This window comes from Vanacampus margaritifer, chromosome 2, assembly GCF_051991255.1.
Source record: "Vanacampus margaritifer isolate UIUO_Vmar chromosome 2, RoL_Vmar_1.0, whole genome shotgun sequence".
Taxonomy (NCBI): domain Eukaryota; kingdom Metazoa; phylum Chordata; class Actinopteri; order Syngnathiformes; family Syngnathidae; genus Vanacampus; species Vanacampus margaritifer.
Window position 1 is genome coordinate 28,731,494 of NC_135433.1, and position 23,094 is coordinate 28,754,587.

Here is a 23,094-nt window from a genome sequence, read left to right on the forward strand (position 1 = left end):
AAGGATACGGACCAGGAACATGACTTGGCTGAGTCATGTTGAGAAATGACATATCAGCAGAGTCAACTTTGTCTTGGGCAGAATACCATGTCAGCAGAATGCCAAACCCAGACATTCTGCCATCTGTCAATGCCATGCTGCCCCTCTTTGCCGAGAAAGCCAGTTCACCATCTATGCTTCGGCATTGCATTGCAGTTCATCACCTCAACCCCGGCCAGACTCCAGTGATTAGTGTAGACCAACACCTGTATGCTAAACTGAAGCAGCTGCAATGGAATATGTCTGAACTGTATGGCGAGGACAAGTTTGTAATGCTCATGGGGGAGTTACACACTGAAATGATGGGCTTCAAAGCTTTGGGCCATTGGCTTGATGGAAGTGGTTGGATGGAAGTTCTCCAGGAAGCTGATGTTGCCACGCCAGGCATTGCTGAGTCTTTCCTGAAGGCATCACGTGACTCGAACCCGTCATGCTCACCAAGTAACTGCATGTGCATTGTACATCCTTGTCAAGAAGGCTTATGAGGGATATGTTGCATACAGTTCTGAACAATCCACAGACACTTTCAGCACATGGTGTGAACGGCGAAAAGCCGAACGTCCTCAGTTCATGTACTGGCATACGAGTTTAGAGCTGGAACTTCTCCTCTTCACATTTCTTGCGATCACTACGTACTTTGATTTGTATGTGGATACATTGAAGAAATTGACACCTTGGTTCTCAACCACACCCACTACGCACGTACATGTGCGTGACATGAGTTGTCTGTCTCGGACTCATCCAGATGTTGCCAAAGAATTTCAGCAAGGCAAATTTGTTGTGGCAAAATCCCAGAGAAAGTTCTCTCTCATTGCTATCGATCATTGCCATGAACAAAACAATGGTGTAATGAAGGATAAAGGTGGAATCATTGGTCTTTCCCAGGGTGCGAACACCCTTTTGAGATGGGCAGTGGCAGGACCAGAACTTGTCAGAGTAATTTCTGAGTTTGAAGCAACCATGGTAGGAAAACAACAAAGTTCTGGGCAAAGAAACCATTATGAACATACACGGTCAACCCAGAAGTTATTTGCTGGACAGGTTCAGGTGGTTGTCGGTGTAATGGAGGACATGGGGAACCCATTTGAGGAGGAAGGTCAGGACCTTCACAGACTTCATACAAAGGAGATCATGGATGAGCAGTCATTTGAGTGTCTAACCAGTCTCGCATCAATCAGAAGCAATATGCAAAAATTGTAGAAGAGCGGCTCAGAACAAATACTAAGCCAATCACAGCAGCATGTGTCAGGAACAAGGTGGTACTGTTCATTGTCAAAGTCAAATTACAAGACAGTCAGTCTCCTCAAAATTGAATTTTTGCTGTTTGCAACTCTGTATGTTGCATGTCAGGCACGGAAAGGTGGCTTGAACAATTTCTTCAGTCATGAAAACCTCCCATATCCTCCATCCCTGTCTGCCTATGGGCAGCTACGTTCAGGGAAAAAGTCTGTTCTCATAGAATGTTTTGAAAAGAAAATGGCATCATCAAGTCAAGTGACACCATAGACGGAAGTGCAAATCATGGATGGCGCAGCACTTGCTCACTTTCTTCGAGCTGATGGTTGCAAGACATTTGGAGACCATGCCGTCATGTCCTTTCTTCTATACGTAAACAATGCTCAAAGTCAGGCTTTGAGAGTGGATGTTGTCTGGGACTAGTATTTCATGAATCGCCTCAAGGCACAGACAAGAGAACGTGTCACAGGTCCTATTCAGCACAGACGAGTTGGAGGAGTCTAGCCCAATACCAAAGAACTGGCAGCAGTTTCTTCGCCTGGCCGACAACAAGACAGACTTGTTCACATTTCTGAACAAGGAACTGCTAGAAAATGCATCAGGAGACCAGACTCTTGTTGTTACTGATGGTGCCAATGTGCTCTTGCTTACCTACACCAGCAATGTGGCTCCCTGCAACCATGAGGAGGCAGCCTCGAGGATCATGGTGCATGTCAGTGACGCTGTCATACAGGGCTTCCGCAAGATCCTTGTTCGAACTGTGGACACTGACGTGGTAGTACTGGCAGTGGCAGTCGTATAGCAGCTGGCTCAGAGACCACAGATAGAACTTTGGATTGCCTTCGGTTGTGGAAAGGACTTCAAGTACATCCCAGCTCGTGAAATATGTCTCTGGAGTACTTCACTATTCTACTCTATGACAGGACAGCAACTTTTCCTTCCATCAATTAAGTCAGAAAGAATCTATTCATGCAAAAAGGACGCCAGATATCAGTTTTACCTCCTACCAAGGCTGCTCTACAGCAACACATGAAGAGGGCAGTACTACCAGGTGGGCATCACTGGGGCTGCACCACCGTGCCACGCCGACACTTTCCCCACAACAGTGGAGGCCTCTGTGGTCTACGTTGTTTGTTTTCAAAGTCTTAACCATAGTGTGGTAATTTGTGTTTTGTATGCCCCCCACTGGCCAAGTATGGCTACTACATTTAGACGTGTACACTTCCTTCTGGGAAAAGGTTTTTAATAAGCAAGATGGCTGCCTTGGCTCTGGTTGTGTGTGTGGGGGAGACGAGCTATAGGCAGGCCTCTCACCTTGTTAAGGTTTTTCAAGCGTTATTGGCATTATTTATGATATTCTGCAACATTTCAAACTGAAAGGATTATTTTTGTTCATGAATCAACTCCTTAAACTACCCAACATCCATAACCCGGTTCCTGACCTCGTCTGAGCAAACAATTATGTCACAGTCCACAAGTGACGTAGTATGCATTGTCTTGTGTAATGAGGGGACAAAGAGTCAAATTTAGTTTATCCCAGTGTGTTACCTGAAGATAGCGCCAAACAAACGATCTTTGCCCCAAATTCAAGCTTTCAACAAACAGGCACTAAAATGTCAAAGTAATGACCAGGGCATGTAGACAGCATTTGTAGACACCAGTTTATACAGTTAATCAGAAAAGAAAAAAAAAAGTTGATTTAGTGTTGAGTTGTCCTTTAAAAGATGACTTCACTGATGTGTGCACTGAAGTGAATTACTGTATTCCACTTTAAAATAAACTGTCCTTGAATTGTACCACACCGTGACTCCATGTATCGAAATACGTAGTTCTTTTATTGGAGAGATGCACATCCCTAGTCATTCCTCATTAATGCTTAAACAGAAACCAGGTTTTAGGAAATGAATAACAGGAAGTGGAATGAGTACAAGTTAGATAGACATACTGGTGACAATAACCTATTCTGCCCATGGAATCACTCGTGAATTTAAACAATATGTCAACGTAACATTTAAAAAAAAGGTGAAAATATGAAAGCAGCGCTCATACATAAACAAAAAAAGTGATACATTTATACATAAATAAAAAATGAAAGCATACCTAATCTTGTCCCACCTTGTTTTTATTCATGCAGAACCAAGACAAGTACAAAAATCTTTGGTGTGTAGATGTGAATGAGTGACATGAGAAACACAAAATGACTAGCATTTTTTTTATTTGGAGGCAAATCAATCAGGCTAAAATTCACTAGTAAATAGCTAAGAACACTTATTTTTTTTAAATTATGACTAGCAAATTAAAAAGCAGTGGGAGAAAAAGATACAATTACGTTAGACATCTGAAGTGTGTATTATTTAGTGCAACCTAGTGGTGAACTAATAGAATGCAATGATTTTTTGAAGCACGCGCACTACAGTGCCTCAGAGAGACCACACTTCGCAAGGCTAACACCAATTATTATTTTGAGTGAGCGAACAAAGCAGCAAGCAGAAGCTCGTGGGAGTGGCGAGCAAGAGTGACTAGAACTCGCTGGAGCGGCTAACAAGAGCGGCTAGCTGGAGAAGCTAGCAAAAGCGAGCAAGAGAAAAGCAGAGGCAGACCACCACCTGTAGACCCCAACTGTGGGAGGTAAGTAGCAGTCGACCCATTGGGTCCAACACTAGCTGCATGCAAGTACCACCAGAGGCTAACTACATATCTAGTTATTCACCTTCAGATATCCGTAGCAGAAATAAGGGGCGAAACATGTTAGCCTTGAAATAAATAGTGGGATTTTTTAAACAATTTAGTTCAACGCTAAATGGTGCTAAATAATATCCATTGTACCTTTTAACAAAGCAGCAAATGAGGATGTGTTACTTCCCAAATAAGGCTCAGAGGTAAACAGTATCCACCCATTCTCAAAACACAGAAAAGAGCAGACACATGTAGAGTCTTCACATTGGATTTTTTTTGTCATCACGTGATCATGACTAAAATGCCTTTGTAAATGCAACAATGACATCTGTATACTTGTACAAAATACATTTAGGGTAAAAGCAGCTATCGCTACAAGGTCACTACAAAAACGACAGGGACCGCTCCATGGTCCTTATTGTTCTGTAGAAATTATTTTTTCTATTTGCAAAAGGGCCTACATGCACGAAAACTCCCCTAATTTTACACAAACATTGGGTTTGGTGAAAAATTTGGTATGTTAAAGTTGTCTTATACAAAAAAAAAATTGGTTGTGTAGTGCCACCTATAGAGTGCAATCCCCTATCCAGGTACGTTTGACATAAGCCCATGAAAATTGGTTTTCAATCAGATAAGCTCGAACTTCGAGATGCCAATTCAAAGTCATTATGCATTTAACATGCCTGAGTGGCGGATTGGTTGGAGAGGTGCACCTCGCTCTGTGTCCTCAGCCTGTCAGATCGCCGGACCTCACTGAGTGTGACTTTTTCTTGTGGCGGTAACAAAGTGAATGTACCACCACTTCCAGCAAATATCGATGACATGAAAGATTGAACAGTTGCTATCATTGCACCGCGACATCTTACGTTTGGGAGGAATTTTCCTATTGGCGGCTTGATGTCCGTGCTGCCCGTGATATTTTTCTACTCCTCTAGATGGTGATCTTTGTTTGAAGAAGAAGAAAAAAAAAACACCATCTGGAGTAAAAAAACAAAACAAAAAATCAAGTGGCTCTTGAATTTTCCCATCAGTACTGCTTACCAAGAAAAAGTTGTTGAAGGCCTAACAATAAACAAAATGAACTCATGAAATTTACAAGATGTTCAGTGGTTGGAGGACAAGTCCTTTTGTTTTCAAGCTATGCTCAAGCACAGATAATTTATGCATATGCACAGCAAAAGATTGATAGATGAATTCCCATGTGTTTTTATCTGTTATCAAAACACAGCTAAATCGTAGTTCAAACCTACAGCAGGAGTAAGGTAAGTCATGTTCATTTTTATTTTGTATAGTCCTTACTCATAAAAACAGTCTTAAACGGCTTCACTGGCCCACAGCTGACAAAAACTGGCGACATCCCATGGTCCAAATCTCCAACCGTACGAGGAAATACCCATTTCGGGGAAAAAGAAGAAACCTTGAGAAGAGACCACAGATGAGCTTCTAAATGCACAAAATCTCATGAAACTTTGCACACACGTTAGGCCTGGCAAAAAAAAAAAAAATCCACGTTAGACGTTTATTGTACCATTTTCAAAAATATTCCAATTCCAACGTGCCAGTGCCCCAATGTGCCAGTAGCCCAACATGTCCAGGGCTGCGAGAGCCCTTTTTATCTTCTCACAGCTCTAGTCTTCTACTTCTATTTCAACTGCTTTCTCTTCAAGTTGTGCTTCGTCTAATTCTTCTGCTGCCTTTCCAATTGTGTCCGCTTCAACGGCCTCTGCCAAATCATCGCGTCTTTCTGCATGTTTGTGTTCTTCTGTATATGTTGGGAGAGTCATGTCTTCCTCTTTCTCGTCCACACTATCATCTGAGAGGACTTCCTCATTTTCAGTATCATCTGAGAGTATTTCCTCATTTTCAGTATCATCCGAGAAGACTTCCTCATTTTCAGTATCATCCGAGAAGACTTCCTCATTTTCAGTATCATCCGAGAGGACGTCCTCATTTTCAGTATCATCCGAGAGTTCTTCCTCAATTTCAGCATCTGAGAGGACTTCCTCATTTTCAGTATCATCTGAGAGTACCTCCTCATTTTCTTCTATTATTTCTGCTCTCTCTTCCACTTCTTGCTCGTTATCATCTTCATCTGTAGCAGACTCCTCTTCTGTGGGCTTTATGGAATCATGCAAAAATGTTGGATTGATATCTTCTATGCCTTCTGTATTCCTCTCAGAAGGAACTGCCTTCTGTTCTTCGGCTACATCCGCAATGACTTCTCTATCTGTTGATGGGACCTCTTCAGTGTGATCATAAAGAGGTGGTGACCCCCCTTCGCCCGTTTTCTCCACATTCTCTTCTGAGGGTACGGCCGCCTCTCTTTGGTCATATTCAGCATCAGCCTGCACCTCAGATAGTTCCTCGGCTGTTTCTACATTTTCCTCCTCCTCAGTGGTTTCCTCATGGTCCTCTGTGGCCCATTCTGTAGCTAGCTCCTCGATATCTTTCACAGTTTCTGGGGAAGTTGCACTTGCTGGCATTTCTCCACTTTCACCAACCTGCTGGATAAAAGAAAAGACATTTGCTGTAGACTCAAAATGTTTGTGTTTGACATTAAAAAGTTATGAGACAAGTGATCAACATTTCATCTTTTATTTTTCAGGTATTTTACACCTGGATCCACTAAAAAGCACAACTAAGACATCACATTTTCTTTTAATTCCCCCCTAGTTTTTTATATGAGCAAAAAGTATTGGAAGACAATTGGCAGATGTGTTTTGTTGGCCAGGTGTGCATAACATTGACAAAGCTTAGTTTCACATTTGAATACATGCAATACCAAATGCAAAGAAAAATGTGTCAAATATATATATTTTTTAATTTCAGACTTTTGTCCCGTATTTTACGTGGGAGCGTAGTATCGACTGAGGGGGCCGTTGAATCATGAGGGACAGCTGCACAAAATTACTTTGGAACCTCTCCAGTGACGGTGCTTTCAGGAAACGTAGGAAATAAAATAAATCAAACTCCATACTTATGTACACCATGTTTATGTGATTGGCAGAATAAGAAGTGATGGTCCGTGTATTTTTCGACCATTCGGAAAATATTGCCGTGACCGGTGTGCTGCCGTGAATCGTCTCCTAAAATTCTGTTTAACTGAGTGTGTACTTATTCATGGTGTATTGATTAAGGTGTTTGCCTCATAAGTGTAAAGTCAAAGGTTTGGTTCCCGTCACCTTTTTAAAAAATTTTTTTTATATAATAATAAATATATTACTACAATTTCTTGACAACAGCCTGTATGTGTTTTAAGGCTTATGGTTGAGGTGTGTATATAAGTATTGAGTTTGATTTCTTTCCTATGTTTCCTGAAGGCACAGTCACTGGGGGAGGTTCCAAAGCACTTTTGCGCATCTGTCACTCATGATTCAACGCCCCGCTCAGTTGATACTATGCCTCCATGTAAAAGAAACAAAACAAAACCAAGATTTGAAACTGGGAGGAAAAAAAGATTTGAGACTGAAAAAAGAAAGTTCTCAAAGTGAAAAGAAGTGTTGAAACGGTAAAGAATAAGATCTGAATCTGAAAAGTAAAAACATGCAACTGAAAAAATAAGACCTCAAATGTCAAAATATGAATGGAAGCGAAAAGCGAAAGTAATTTATTCAAAAGAATGACCGAAGAGAATCAAAATTAATTTTGACCCGAAAAAATGTTTCACACACTTATTTTTTATTTTGAATACATCACCACAACAGTTTTCAGTTCAAAACTAGTTTTGTACAAGTACAAAACTACAAGGAATAATAAAATAAAGGAGGGAAAAAAATACCTGTTTTTAACCGAAAGTCACACACACAATTGTACATTATGGAACTTACAAAAAAGCTGATCTCAAACGAAGGCCAGTCCAAATTTGCCACCGTTTATGCAGTCCACGGAGGCTACATGAGGAGTCGCCTTTGAAGGACCCAGCATATGAATTTGGACACAGCTTGTGTGTGTGTGTGTGTGTGTGTGTGTGTGTGTGTGTGTGTGTGTGTGTGTGTGTGTGTGTGTGTGTGTGTGTGTGTGTGTGTGTGTGTGTGTGTGTGTGGTCTTGATTTTGTTACATAATGGGGCCAACATTCCAGGAATTCACAGAGTTGTGGGGGCCCACAAGTTTCGACCTCTTTTTGAGGGTCAAGACTTGTTTAGGTGTGAATTGGGTTATGGTTGAGGTTAGGGTAAGGAATAGGGGTAGGCAATCATTTTTGATGGTTGGGGCTCGGGGGAGGGGCTAGGAAATGCATTATGTCAATGAAATGTCCCCACGATGATACAAAGACAAGTGTGTGTGTGCGTGTGTGTGCGTGCGTGTGAAATTTGGCTTAATTATGTTTCATAAAAATTGTTTATTTACATTCTTTTTTATTATGTTTTTTTATTTATATTTTCAATAATGCAATTTAAAACATTTGCAGTGTAATACTTCAAAGTATTTTTTTTTGGGTGAGGGCTGGAGCAGATTAATGACATTTCGATTAATTTCAATGGGGAAAATTGATTTGTTCTATGAGTAATTTGACGAATGAGATCTCACAGAATGAATTTAGCTGGAAAGTCTAGGTGCCCCTCCCTGTATAACAACTATTTTCAACTGCTCAGTACTGTACAAACAAGGTCATGTGGAAGCACAGTGGCTACACACCTTGCTGGCCAAATCTTCAACAGGTCCACCCATTTCAACAGCAGAAGGCTCCTCCTGCACCGCCTCAGACTCCTCCTGCACCGCCTCAGGCTCTTCCTCAAATATCTGAAAAGGAGCATGAGTGTTATCAACGTCTCATCAATAATTATGGCAGAAGTTCTTTGAAGCTGATGTACTTGCTGATTCAGGAGTTTGCATTGTTAAAGTGCTCAAAAATAACTGGACAAGTGAGGAATAGCTGACAAAACCTTATTGGCAATTCTCAGTGCAGAAAGATATTCAGAGTTCTGCAACCAGTAACAATCCCATGTATAATGTTTCTCCCGCCAAAACCACACATGTTAATGCCAGGTAGTGGAAATTCAAAATAGCACCTTGTGGCAAAGGACTCGCAATAATGTGAAAACAGAAATGTTGCTCTGGATGGCCTGTTCATGAAGCTTTATTTTCCCATCACTACAGAATACCTTAAGGCTGGAGAATTAGATCACCCTCTTTTTTTTTTTTTTTACCTTAACTGAAATAAGCCAGGTTAGAGCAGAGCAGTCCCGTCTCATACATGCCCGCATTAACTCGGGGGCCAATGCCAAGCTTTTGTTAGCATGATTACAAGGGCTTTAGCTTGTGGGTGACTATTTGCTTAGTAAGTGCAAACTGTAAACCGCATGCCAACCCAGATGAGAGGTGGTGAATTGCACCTGTCAATTTGTGTGCAGATCCCTGCATGCAGCACACATATCACAAAACACAAATTATAATTAAAAAGTCATTTTTCAATAAATGTACACATTAAGCACCATGTATATAAAATATGCAAATTTGCCACTAAGTTCCATCTAAAAAAAAACATTGTATTTTTGGTAAATAAAAATGAATTTAAGGTGTAAGCGCAAAGTTGCAATTTGGAACTTTTTTCCCCCAAAAAACTTTACAATAAGCTTTTTATTTGACCATTTATGAGTGAAATGCCTTCTAATTAGCAGATTAACACCTTAGCTGTTCACAATGGGTACTCCTGCGACTGGATTCAGGTTAGAATTTCTCGCGCCCTGTCTGCGGATGTGACGTAATGTGCGGGGTGTGTATGTGAAGAACGGTATGTGCACTTTCATTTTTCGTCAGCAGGTGGCAGTAGCGATTCAAAATGGAATATTCTACGTTCAGTAGCTTTAAGTTAAATACAACAGAACGGTACTTGGCCAGTGATTTGTGTAGCCTGCATACTACACTTTGACAATCACTTATCTAGCTAATAAAGTTTATCCTTTGCCAACCTCAGCATGGTCCAGATTCTCTTCCTCTAGCTCCTCCTCTTGTTCTTGCTCCTCCTCTTGTTCTTGCTCAACGACGCTGGCTTTAGTTGGATCCTCAGGTTCGGGCACTAGGGAAAAAACAGAAGAGCTGTGCAGAATGTAAGTCTGTCACACTGTTTGACCAATTAATTAGCGCATAATCAACTTTGCAGTGAGAGGGCTGGTATAGTATACATGTCATTGGGCTTAAAATGTAATAGCTATGAAAAGCCAACACCCCATTGACACCGGTATTTTTTTTGTCAATGTGATAATGGGACTAAGACAGGCTTTGCGGAATTGCATAGCAATCAAGTGGAAAATCAGTCAGGGCTGCACATAAGTGGTGTGCACTGTAAATATTACAAACGCTCCCGATTGGAGTGCCACTGCGCATGAGTGAACGTACTGAAAGGAATAACTTCACGGTCTGATTCATCACTGGCTTGGTTTGAGCTCAGCCAGACGAGCATGCTGCATGAGAAACTCCACCACACCTTTTATTTGTCGGACAGAAAATAAATATTTAATATAAAATTGATTTGAATATTTAATAAATATTTAAATGAAACTAAATGGAGCAAAATTTTAGATTGGAATAACTAAAAACAAGTGATGTGTTCAATATAGTGGCATATATCCATATTGACTGACTACTTATTATTTAAATATAATAATTATTATTAGCTTATAGGCACTGACACACCCTGTGAGGAAAGAATGCAACGTGTAGCAATAGGACGGGGCAGGACAGAACAGGAAATCACTACCGGCGCCGTGTGGTGGTGGTGGGAGTGGCTATGCCACTGCTAAAACACCTGTAAATAATTGGACTCTTTGGCACCAAACGGATGTGTCTGAGTTACTACTTAAAACAAAAAAAATCCAAACATTTAAAGACAAGGTATTATTGATCATTCCATTACCCTCTTGTGAAGGTTCACGAGCAGAAATCACGACTTGGGCAACATCATCTTCATCATTGGAAGCCATGTGAACAGCATTGGCTTTCATTCCTGTGATATTATGCACATATCAGTGACAAATAACAAACATTTTTAAATATGGCATTCAAAAGAATACACAGGACCTCGAGAATGAGAGCAGATGTACTAGTGCAGGGGTCAGCAACCTATCCTGTCAAGAGCGCCATTTTAGGTCGAACAAATAACCAAAATCTATCTGGAGACGCAAAACATTTGAGGATTGTGATGAAGGAAACGGTGTTATTTAGTGTTAGTCTAATGTAGTGAGGGCCCAAGAGCTCTTTGGAGCTGCAGCAGAACAGAAAATTATGCAGCATCCAATACTTTGAGATGTGTTTTCTTCTACTTTTCGTTTTCCATTTTTATTAAAAAAAAATTTCCATGCTCCATTTTTAGATTTCCGACCTTTCCGTCAATTTTTGGGACATTTTTGACAATTTTATGGAGAAGACAAATGGTAATTTTATGCCTCTCCTTCCTTTTTGGACATTTTATGGCTATTTTTGTGTGTGCATTTTTATGCCTTTTTTGCTATCAATTTCTGACATTTTTAGCAAATTTGTGGACATTTTTATGGTAATTTTCAGGATTTGTTCATTTGTTTTTGGACAATTTATACTTACTTTTTAAACATACTTTTTTGCCTATTTTTATGCAATTCTCTGACATTCATACTTCCTTTTATTGTAATTTTCTGCGCTTTTCTTTTTTGGATATTTTATGATCACTTTTTAGACATTTTTAGGTCATTTAAAAAACTTTTTCATTTACTTTTCTTCTCTTTTCTGACAACTTAAAATTTTGGACTAATAAAAATGTTTTTATCTAAATCATTAATTCAAATTAAAAAAATAAAAATGTAAAAAATATGTATATAATTTCTAGTAATTTATTTTAGAGATCCACATGGTTGCACAGGAGAGGGCCTAAACAGCCATAATATGGCCCAGGAGCCACAGGTTGCAAACCACTGTACAAGCCCTTTTTTCCCTTGCCAATCTCGCATTTTTACGAGTCAATTAGAAAACTGCGCTCTAACTGGGGACTTCATATGGGGGACTTCAAAGCTCACGTGGCACTTACGCCACTCAGAATCTGAGTTCTGTTATTGGACTTATGTGCTTGTTATGGATTACTGGTACCTTAGTGTAAAAAAAAATAAATAAATAATAAAAAAGCCAGAGCTATCGAGGTGTCGGAAAAGTACCACAGGTGACGACTTAATGGCTTTCAAGGCCCTGTTATTGGTTTGCACAGCTAACCAAGATAAAACAGCTAACCAAGGTAAAGTGGAAGAAGGTTGAAAAGTGACACGATGGGCTACTTTCTAGGCTAGTCTACTTGTGGTGATTTTTTTTTTTTACAGTATATATATATATATATACATTATTGGGCCACCCTAATTTGTGTGGTGACGTATTGCGTCATTCAAAAGAGGTCATTCCATTGATAACCATGACCACACAAAAAGTAAATAATAATAAAGTAATAAATAATGGAATTCAAAAGAGAGATTTGGCCTGCACAAATGGTAAAACAATATCACCTGATATTTTTGAGACACTTATAAGCACTGTATTTCTCATGACATTCATTGCATTCCATTTCCACTGACAAGAAGTTTTCTTTTTCCATGGAAAAATATATACTTGCCAAGAAGCATTTTGGCATCCTCAAAATCAAAGTCGCCATCCCCATCGGTGTCGTATGCCGCCAGTTTACCTAAAACACAAGCAGAGAAGCTTGTTTGTTCTCATTGTAAACTTGCAGCCACAATTATTTATGAAATGCATTGAGATGAAATGGCACAACAATTTCATATTACATTATCGGTAATATCACATTATTAAAATAAGAAATGTACAGGTATAATGATAGAGCTCCTGAAAGCACCGTTTTCCGATTTGATATTATTTATTCTACTATAATTTTAATAAAATTCATGTACTTGACACGTGATCAAAAAATCTGTCCGTTACTGTTTTCTGTTTACATGTTTCAATGCTTACCGATATGTATTCCTTGCTGCTTCTTCCAAAAACTCAAATGGCATTATTGGTATTTTGGATTTTGTTTGGTAGAAAATAAAAAACTAAATTAAGGCTATAATCGCTTCAAAGGGAAATGGGCGGGATGGCACTACCACATGTTATTACATTGAAAAATACATCTAAATGTGTCAATTCAGTATGAAACCTTGACACACCAAAATCGGCACACCTTATGACATCGCTGCTTGATGACCAATCCTCTCCACCCTTGATGTTGTTTTTTACTTTATAAACTGGGGTTCAAATTCATAGATGAGACATGTATTGGACACCTCTTATCAGGATGTCTTTTTTTTTTTTTTTTACTGGGAAAAAAATTGAGTTCAGTAAGATTTGGAAACAAGGTCACCAATCAAAGTAGTTTAAAAAAAAAAAAAAATTAAAAAGACGTGCTCTTCTTCAAACTGTGCGTGTAACTGCCAGCCAGAGTCTTCTGCATGTCCCAAATGGCCGACGACATCTTGTTGCTTCAGTCCATTAGATACTTGTTTTCCAGTTGGACTGAGGGGTTTTGTTTACACGTTCATAATTTGGAAGGTTTGTTGTATAATGTTTTGTTTCAGACTTGTAACAGTGCAGTAACGAACACAAAGGAGCAACATTTTGTCCAAACATATGTATTGAAATCAGGGAAGGCTGAACAATAATAATCTCATTTTAAAAAGTATGTACATGTACATGTACAGTACTCACCAAGAACTTCCTCATAGTCAATTGGGTTGAAGTATACCAGTGCTATAGATGTCCAGACACCCAACAGTGCAAGAACAATGAAACAGGTGAAGAACGTGTTGCCACTTGAAGCGGACTCCATCTTCTTTGCATTTTTTTTTGTTGCCTGGGTCCTCGTACCACCTAAAACAGAACGGAAAGTCTGTTGTTTTCCATCGTGTCTCTTACAAGACAGGAACGATTTATTAGAACGACACTGGGGAAAATTCTGCTTGACTGTGGGCTGAAGTCCGTAACTGTATAGGGATATTTGACTCATAAGTTCATACTTTGTCCCAAATTAATTTGATTATTTTTCCTGAACAATTAGTACCTTTAAAAAACTTTTTCCCCCACTTGTTGTTGACTGAAGATGACATCACGTGAAACAGTTAACGACCAATTCCGGCTCACCCGTTTTCTGGGTTTGGTCAGCAAACTGAGCCATGATTGGTCGTTTACCTACTTCCTCAGCACAGTTGATGTCATCTTCAGTCGACAGAAAGTGGCAAAAGGACTTTTTAAAGGTATTAATTGGTCATTAAAAATAATGAAGTTATCACATTAATTATAGACAAAATATCATCTCCTTACTGCTAAAAATGGCTCAATAAGTCAAGCGTTACTATTGAAAATTAAATGACCCTTCTATATTGGTAGATTTGTTAGCACCTCTTTAACACTATAATATAGCATATTGTAGTGGATTTAATTTCCAGTACACATGACAGCAATTTTCAACATCCGAGGCCACTCTTTGGCAAGGACCTCTGGCAGATCTGCAAGGTGGCGGTGGAAATTGCCACCCCAGTTGCCACCCTTGTTGGCAATAAATCTATCAATAATGTATGACTACATTACACATTGAAATGTTTAGGATACTGTCTGTACAAATTGTTTTCATCCTAAATTTCAAATTTCCATTCTTTCATTAGAAAAAAAAGTATGTTCTTTAGTAATCACCATTTTAAAATAGGTAATTTGAGTGACATTGAGTGAAAATTGAAAAGATACAAAGAAAATAAGCTTTTTGTGAAAAGATACATTTTCTGCTCAACAGTGACTTTGACACTAATATTTTTGGTTTATTGATGCTATGTGAATTAGGTTTAATGTGACAAAGGCTTTGATCATTCACATCATCCTTGAAAACGTTCTATTTCATCATATCAGTCGTGATTCACAGCAATTGCATACACCGGCAGAACATTGAAAAGAGATACAATGCTGCCATCTGCTGGCCATAGTTAGTGGCTGTTTGTGATTTCACAAGCCCATCGAGTAGGCAGCACTGCGCAACAATTTCCACTGCCCATCGAGAAAAACAACAACTAATAAACGTCAATTAACGTTTTTGGCGGTATGCATTTGGATTTTAGTCAACGTCATTAAACGTTTTTAGCGGTAAAAGCGTTAAGTTTATATCATCACAACAAAAACATACTATCACAAGTTTATTAACTGCCATAAATTCATTAAACAAAAAAAAGATTATTAAAAATTAGGGGCGACAGGTGATTAATTTTTTTATTGTAATTAATCGCATGACTTCACTAGTTAACTCACGATTAATCAAAAATTTTATATCTGTTCTAAATGTACAATAAAAAAATTCTAGGTTTTCATACTCTTGTTAACAAAAGTGGGAGAAAAAAAGTTAAATAATAGCAATAGTTCAAATGAATTTTTGACGTTTATAGCCGTCAATGGCAGTGAAAGAATGAAAAAAAAGAAAACATTATTAGAAATTTTAGGGCGTCAGGCGATTAAAATTTGTAATTGTAATTAATCGTATGACTTAACTAGTTAATTCACGATTAATCACAAATTTTATATCTGTTCTAAATGTACAATAAAAAATGTTTAGGTTTTCATACTCTTGTAACAAAAGTGGGAAAAAATGTTAAACTAATAGAAATAGCCGTCAATGGCAGTGAATGAGTTAAACATAACTAACGTGCGGAGATAACTGACAAGGAGGCAATATAACGAATAGTAGTAGTACTGTAATACAGAACATTGCTACGGCGGTTTTTATAGTACGTATAGTTTTTCATTAAACTACCTTCGACAGTCTATTAAACTCCCTCTGGAAGTGTCGTCAGAGCTCATTGGGTTTATTGAACGCGTACACACAATAAATATCCAAACACAGGCTCACAGACCTGCTTAATTTGTAAATAGTGCAGCAAGAGTCAATTTGCTAGTAGTTCATAAAACAAATGAAGCATACCAGTCCTGCTTTGGCAATTACCGTTAGTAAATTATACGCAAAACAAGTTGAAAAGCAATAATAAGGCAATGTAGTTTCGGGACATAGCGATAGCTAGCTAGCGCAGACTGCTGATGCTAACGAAGGCACTTGCTTACACACGTAGACTTCATGAAAGACAATACATGACAAGAAAATATGACATTGCTTTGTGGCTCAATAAAATAAAAACAAAATAAAATAACCTCATGAAACAGGCCTCAACAAAAACGATGGAACTGCTAGAAAAGAACGAAAATAATGTAATTTTTAGTTAGCATCACAGGAGCCGTCTGACTTGTAAGCAGTCATTCGGGTGAGAAGTAGTCACTGCGCTGTTTGCTATCATGCTGTGTAAACAAAAAAAACAGGACCCGATGAAGCAAAGCAGGCAGTTGTCTCAGGAGATTAGAAAGAAAATTAAACACAGGAACACTAAAGGTAAATGCTACAAGGCCACATCCAAGTAGTTTGATGTTCCTGTGACTGCAGCTCATCATATTATTCATAAATTGTATTTAGATCGATGGGACTGTACACTGCTAAAGACAAACATGTTAACAAAAGAGTAATTTTCCTGCAGCCGGGGCACCAAAAAATACAGTGAAATAACAGAAAATTACTTAATAATTCATAATTTTGCCCTCCATAATTAAAACACAGCTTGTAGTTGTAATTTTAACAAAATTTTGCCTTATTTTCAGGTTGTTTTGAATATTTAATTAGAAACATCATCACATTTTAAAACAATTAAATTACCTAGAAACATAGTAAGTTAACATTGTATTACGAATAGTAATGCTTACAATTACAGAAATTTGCTGTTATTATTTGTTTTTAATTACATTAGTTCATGGAAAGAGGTTGTATAATAATTTGTGTTTGATTTAATATAACAGTATATGACACAAAACTGCAGAAAAAAATAGATATTGGGTTTAAAATTGCAACAATTGACTGTTATGGTCATTCATATAGCACTTTTCTACCTTACGACTCGTTACGAGGCCACCAAACTGCTTTACATTTTGACTACTCATTCACCTTCTGATGTTGCAGCATCAGAAGGTGAATGGTTTTGAGTCAGTATCTTACGCATAAGGATACTTGGACATGGTCACAAAGGCCAAGGATCGAAACCACAACCTCATGGATACTAGATGACCTCTAGATGACCTTTCTCTCTCGTAATTTTAGATCAAATGAAATGTATACTTCGTTGGTAGTGCTGATGCCCCTTAAGCAAAGGCAACAGCCCTAAATTCAAGTCCTATTCTTTGCGTTGTATATTATTTATCCTCTCAAGCTTTTCCCTTTCCCTACTGCACTGGTTGTCAGCCCCCGGTCTTGGAGTACCCCTATCCAGCCTCTTTTCCATGTCTCCCTCAACACACACAGCTGAGGATCGTTATCAGGCTTCATGCAGAGCTTGCCGATTAGCTGATCATTTGAAACCCCTGTGTTGCTTGTGGGAGACAGGCTGGATAGGGGTACTCGAGGACCGCAGTTGAGAACCTCTGCCCTACTGTATCTCATTAGATGTCCTTTCAAAATAAAAGTTAATACAATGTCAATGAACGTTACTGTCTAGGAGTCATTTTCAATGAAAACATTAGTCATTTAACAAAGAATTTATCGTAAAATCAAGTTTTTTTATACTATTAACTCATTCACTGCCATTGACGGCTATAGACGTCAAAAATTCATTAGAACTATTTCTATTAGTTTAACATTTGTTTCCACTTTTGTTAACAAGAGTATGAAAACCCATAAAAAAAATTATTGTACATTTAGAACAGATATACGATTTGTGATTAATCGTGAGTTAACTAGTGAAGTCATGCGATTAATTACGATTAAAAAATTTAATCGCCTGACGCCCCATATTTTTAAAAATCGTTTCCTTTTTTTTCATCGCGTCAGGCGATTAATTTTTATTTATTGTAATTAATTGCATGACTTCAATAGTTAACTCACAATTAATCAATTTTTTTTTACATCTGTTCTAAATGTACAATCATTTTTTTCTAGGTTTTCATACTCTTGATTACAAAAGTGGAAAAAAATGTTAAACTAATCCAAATAGTTCAAATGAATTTTTGACGTCTATAGCCATCAATGGCAGTGAATTAGTTAATTTCTTAGTAATTGAACATAATTTCCCCCCTTTTTTGTGTGTTTTAACCTTAAATAACAGAAAAATAATTGTGAAATTAAGATTCCTTTGTATTTATTCATATTTTAACAATAAATATATGTATTGTTTTGTTTTTTTTTATTGGTAAAAGAACAGAAACGTGTTTTCACAGTTACAGATTTCATGTTAGCACAGACCAGTCTATTTTAAAAATTAAATGATATTTTAAAAATATAGGAAAAACTTATCAAATAAAAAGTGACATTTTGTTACTTTTTTTTTTTTTGTGTGTGTGTGTAGCCAACCTCACTGGACATGGGCGCAGGAGGGACATTGAAAAGATGGACAACATAAACGTCACAAAAGAGCTCATAACAACCAACAAAGAAATTAAAGAAGAACTCCAAGGTCAAGAGACATCATTGTTTGACCGCATCATCTGTCCTTGTTTGAGCCAAAATGGACTTCATAGGCATTGACCAGGGAGAACGCCAACCATAAAAAATAAAAAAGCCAATCTGTATATTGACAATCCACAACGCTTCTGGGACAAAGTCTCATGGACAAAACTGGGAAATTTTGGCAAGGCGCATCAGCACACAGACACAAAAATGAATATACCAAGAAAAGTTTGCTGCTTTGCTACATCCTGCTATCAGGGTATCTATGAGAGAAATGTGCTACCCAGTGTCCGAAAGCCTGGTCTCAGTCACAGGTCATGACGGGTCTTGCAGGAAAATGACCCAAAACACACGAATGGCTAAGAGCAAAACATTGGACAATTCTGAAGTGGCCTTGTATGAGCCCTGATCTCAATTCTATTGAGCATCTGAAAAATGCCAGCTGGAAAAAGCACACACCAACACGAGACGATCGCATCCGTTTGCTCATGAAATGTGGGCCAAATCAGCTGCTGAGAGTCACACAACTCTCACTGGAAGTTACAAAAAAATCACTCGTTTGCAGTGATGGGATGGTCTCAAAAGGTTGTGAAACAAAATAGGAAGTTGAGGTTTTACACATAAAATCTGAAAATTATTACCATCATTATAGTTATTAAGTTTATTCATACACCAGATTTAACTCATAAAATGCCATAAATTAATTGTAAAAAAGATTATTAAAAATTAGGGGCGACAGGCGATTAGCATTTTTAATTGTAATTAATCACATGACTTCACTAGTTAACTCACGATTAATCACAAATTTTATATCTGTTCTAAATGTACAATAAAAAATTTCTAGGTTTTCACACTCTTGTTAACAAAAGTTGGGGACAATTTTTTAAACTAATAGAAATAGTTCAAATTAATGTTTGAAGTTTATAGCCATCAATGGCAGTGAATTAATAAAAAAAAGAAAACATTATTAAAAATTTATGGCGTCAGGCGATTAAAATTTGTAATTGTAATTAATCGTATGACTTAACTAGTTAACTCACGATTAATCACATATGTTATATCTGTTCTAAATGAACAATAAACAATTCTAGGTTTTCACACTCTTGTTAACAAAAGTGGGAAAAAAATGTTAAACTAATAGAAATAGTTCAAATGATTTTTTGACGTCTATAGCCGTCAATGGCAGTGAATGAGTTGAACAGGTTCAGCTGACCAAAATCTATACAAAAATAACATTAAACGGAATAAAAAGGTAAACAGACACAAACAAATAATGAGCACATGTCTCCTATTCCCTATCTGTATTGAGTGGATGGTTTATAATGGCATCAAAGAAAGCATAGAGAAGGTACACCTTCTGTAGGTCATTTATGTGAAGTCTACCTCTATTTCAATGCATACATTTACATTGCCATGCCCAAATATACAGTAATACATACATAGCATAGCCATAGGACATTAGCACATTGCAAAAACTCTTCATTTGTTTCTAATCAAGCTGTTATCTTACACGTTTTAACCTTTTCTCAAGTGTTTTTTTTTTGTTCAAGCACAACCTTATCTGTTGACCTTCCTTGCGCCAATCACAAAACCGCTCCGACTAAAGCAGTTGATTGGCTGAGTCGCGTCACGTTGGCGGAGGAATCACTGCGCACGGTCCGTGTTTGTGGTGTGCTTGCTGCTTACATTTACAACCGTAATGAGCAGAAGACTACCGTAAATACGTTGCGCTGGTTAAATTAATGGACCAGAGTCCACCTTTTGTCCCTTAGGTCTAGGGTGTAATCGGTTTGCCATCTGGGACGTGGAGGAATAACTGTGCCACATACACGCACAACTTGTGGCGGAAATGCAAACAAGTCCACATTGCTGTCGCTATACTGTAGTTGGTACAATATTTTAAACACAGTTCCCTGTATTGATGGGTTCATTGTAGAATGCTGGAAGGCTTGATGTGCCGTGACAAGGCTTGTTTACAGAGTGGTTTTGCTGTCAAAGCTCTTCACCAGACTTTCCACCAATCTGATCTGCTAGATGGGATCGTCTGATGTTTTGCATTTTATGCAAATTTTGTGATTGGCTGTAATGTCATAATTCGTTGATCGTTGATCGGATCAGCGAATGAAGACAACATTCTTGTTTACTTAAGGGACGTTCATCGCTGCCATTGTATATATGTTTGAGTCCGAAAGTTAGTTTACTTAAAGCCTTGCTGCCTGTCTTGTGAGGGGATCTTGGCACTTGTTGGCAGAAGTTCTGCCTCCGCATCCTCAACCATCCAAACACAAAGTAATTGCGTTTGCATAAGATTTGTGATTGATGTAACGAACGAACGGTTAACGTGGCATAATCACACCAGCTATTTAGATGCTCAGTTGAATTTGCTTTGTGTTGTTTTTGATTTTGGCATTCTGACTCCACAGCAGAAATTATACCAAAATCTACAGAAATTGTAACATGATCAATAACCCAAGCAGGCAAGTGTAAGTATTTAGGTCATGTCTCTCAGTTGTCTCATGCGAGTACAGTAATTTCTGGACTACAAGTCGCTACTTTTTCTCACTTGCATTCAACCCTGCGGCTAATACAAAGGTGCGGCTTATCCATCAGATCACAATGGGGTGCACTAGAAAGGAAGCGCAAGAGCGTCAGGCAGAGCAAAACAAACCAAGTGAGCCCAAATACGGTAAGATGGACGAAACGAGACCGAGACAATTTGCGCCCTCATTATGGAAAAGAAAGTAGCGGGAACCTGGTGTGGTAACATTAAAACACCTGCGGCTTATATGTTTAACAAACTCGAGTATTCCCCAAAGTTAGCTAGCGTGGCTTATAGTCAGGTGCGCCTTATAGTCCACTGTACTCTCATACCCTTATATAAAATCTAGTTGCAACCAATTTCCTTCAAAGCTTTGTCACAACAATGAAGTTCCCCATTTTCAAAGTTTTTTCCCTAAATGCAAAGTTATGGGCCTGATTTACTAAGATTCCAACAGTCGAGTATTCCCCAAATTTAGCTAGCGCGGCTTATAGTCAGGTGCACCTTGTAGTCCAAAAATTACTGTACTTTCATAGCTAGATTTAAAGAGACAATGGTGGACTAATGAATGCAACGACTTAAAACTACTAAACGTAGAATCTTCCATTTCAAATCGCTACTGCCACCTGCTGAGGAAAAATGAAACGGCACATACCGTTCTTCACATACACACCATGCACATTATGTCACATCCGCAGACAGGGCGCGGGAAATTCTAACCCGAATCCAGTCTAAAAACTATTGGCCACAGGCTTGCAGGAGTACCCATTGTGAACAGCTAAGGTGTTAATCTACAAATTAGAAGGCATTTCAGTTATAAATGGTCAAATAAAAAGTTCCATATTGCAACTTTAAGTTCAAAGCAATGCGCACTACGGTGCCTCAGAGAGACCACACTTCGCAAGACTACTGCCAAATACTACGTTCGCAATTACTAGACCAACAATTACATTTTACAATTACATTAAAAAAATGACTTTGATGTGATAGAACATATTTTGTGTATATTATTGAAATCAATAGTGGGTTTTAAAAATGAATAAACATTCCAAAAATGAAAATTTTTATTTAAAAAAAATAATAATAATATCACAAAAATATTACTGGAACCCCTTACACTCCCATATACAGTATATTTTTTACTGGTGCATTTCAACCCATGTCAAATGAATTTCTACTGCATTTTTAATCTCACTTGCTTGCTTATACAATTAACAATGTAGTAAACATGACAGTTATCATAGACAGATAAATTATCTGTAACTGGATGACCTAGTCTTTCCAAATATAAGATCTAAGTTGTTGGTTTTATGTTGAACATTGTAACAATATAGTGGTGGGTGGAGCTAAGGACAAAGCTGAACATCTTGTTCCCAGAGCTTCTTATATAAACATACAAACATTGCATTAAAAAAAGATATCTCCATTTTCATATTTACATTGCATGCATGCATTGTTAGCAACCCACCCCCCAAAAATAATAACCGGCATTGTATCTAAAATGCCCCACAGCTACTCAACCACGTGGCAATGCAAGGTTCAAATAACTTTTGTATTCATTTGTAGCGCTTCTGGAACGCTGCATTAAAAGCAATTAATCTACTTTGTGTCTCACGTGGAAGCAAAAGTCCCACCCACTTCAACGCAACTCCTAGAGTTCTGGCACCAAATTACACACACCCTAAACTAAAAGCCAACATTGACGTTTTATAGTAAATGTAGCTGTACAACGTTATGGTATGTATCGTGCTATGATATCGTCGGAGCAATGCATTTGCATACGCTAGTACGTGGCTTTGGCACCAAAACAAAACTGAATAAAAAGTGTTTTAAACCCAGCACTTGGACGTACACGTTGCCACAGAACTATGGCCCTGCATCAAGTTCACGCTTAGCGTATAACACACTTTATAACGTCCTTGTTACCTGAAAGCGAATGGGATGAGACGCAGCAACATACCTTTCGTCTTCATATTCAAATTGGCGTTTTCCGTTTGGGTCATGATTCTCGGACACCAGAATTCACGGCAGAGTGTCCTGCTGGACGAGAAGGCGTGTTTCGAAAAGGAATTTGAAGCGCTTGTCCAGTGTCTTAAAAAATACCGAGCTCGTTTGCTGCCAGATTGATTAGCCTCTCAA

General features: G+C 38.2%; 1 protein-coding gene across 2 annotated transcripts; it reads right to left on the reverse strand.

Annotated features, from left to right (window-relative positions):
• Positions 1-3,379: 3,379 nt before the first annotated feature.
• LOC144043157 (uncharacterized) lies at positions 3,380-23,092 on the reverse strand. 2 transcript variants are annotated; one of them, XM_077556423.1, is made up of 7 exons: positions 22,916-23,092; positions 13,610-13,771; positions 12,519-12,587; positions 10,806-10,895; positions 9,862-9,968; positions 8,588-8,692; positions 3,380-6,452 (listed from the first exon to the last, which is right to left on the reverse strand). In XM_077556423.1, exons 1-7 carry the CDS (start codon positions 22,956-22,958, stop codon positions 5,580-5,582), a joined length of 1,449 nt encoding a protein of 482 aa, XP_077412549.1. In that variant the 5' UTR covers positions 22,959-23,092; the 3' UTR covers positions 3,380-5,579. The 2 variants fall into 2 exon arrangements, with proteins under 2 accessions (XP_077412549.1, XP_077412548.1); XM_077556422.1 differs by having other exon boundaries at positions 3,380-6,455.
• Positions 23,093-23,094: the final 2 nt, after the last annotated feature.

Coding starts and splice junctions, on each gene's coding strand:
- LOC144043157 (XM_077556422.1), bottom strand. CDS start 22,958: ATGACCCAAACGGAAAACGCCAATTTGAATATGAAGACGAAAG. Junction 13,772..22,915: donor TTTGAATATGAAGACGAAAG/GTATGTTGCTGC, acceptor GTTCTGTTTTAG/GTGGTACGAGGACCCAGGCA. Junction 8,693..9,861: donor AGAATCTGGACCATGCTGAG/GTTGGCAAAGGA, acceptor GCTCCTTTTCAG/ATATTTGAGGAAGAGCCTGA.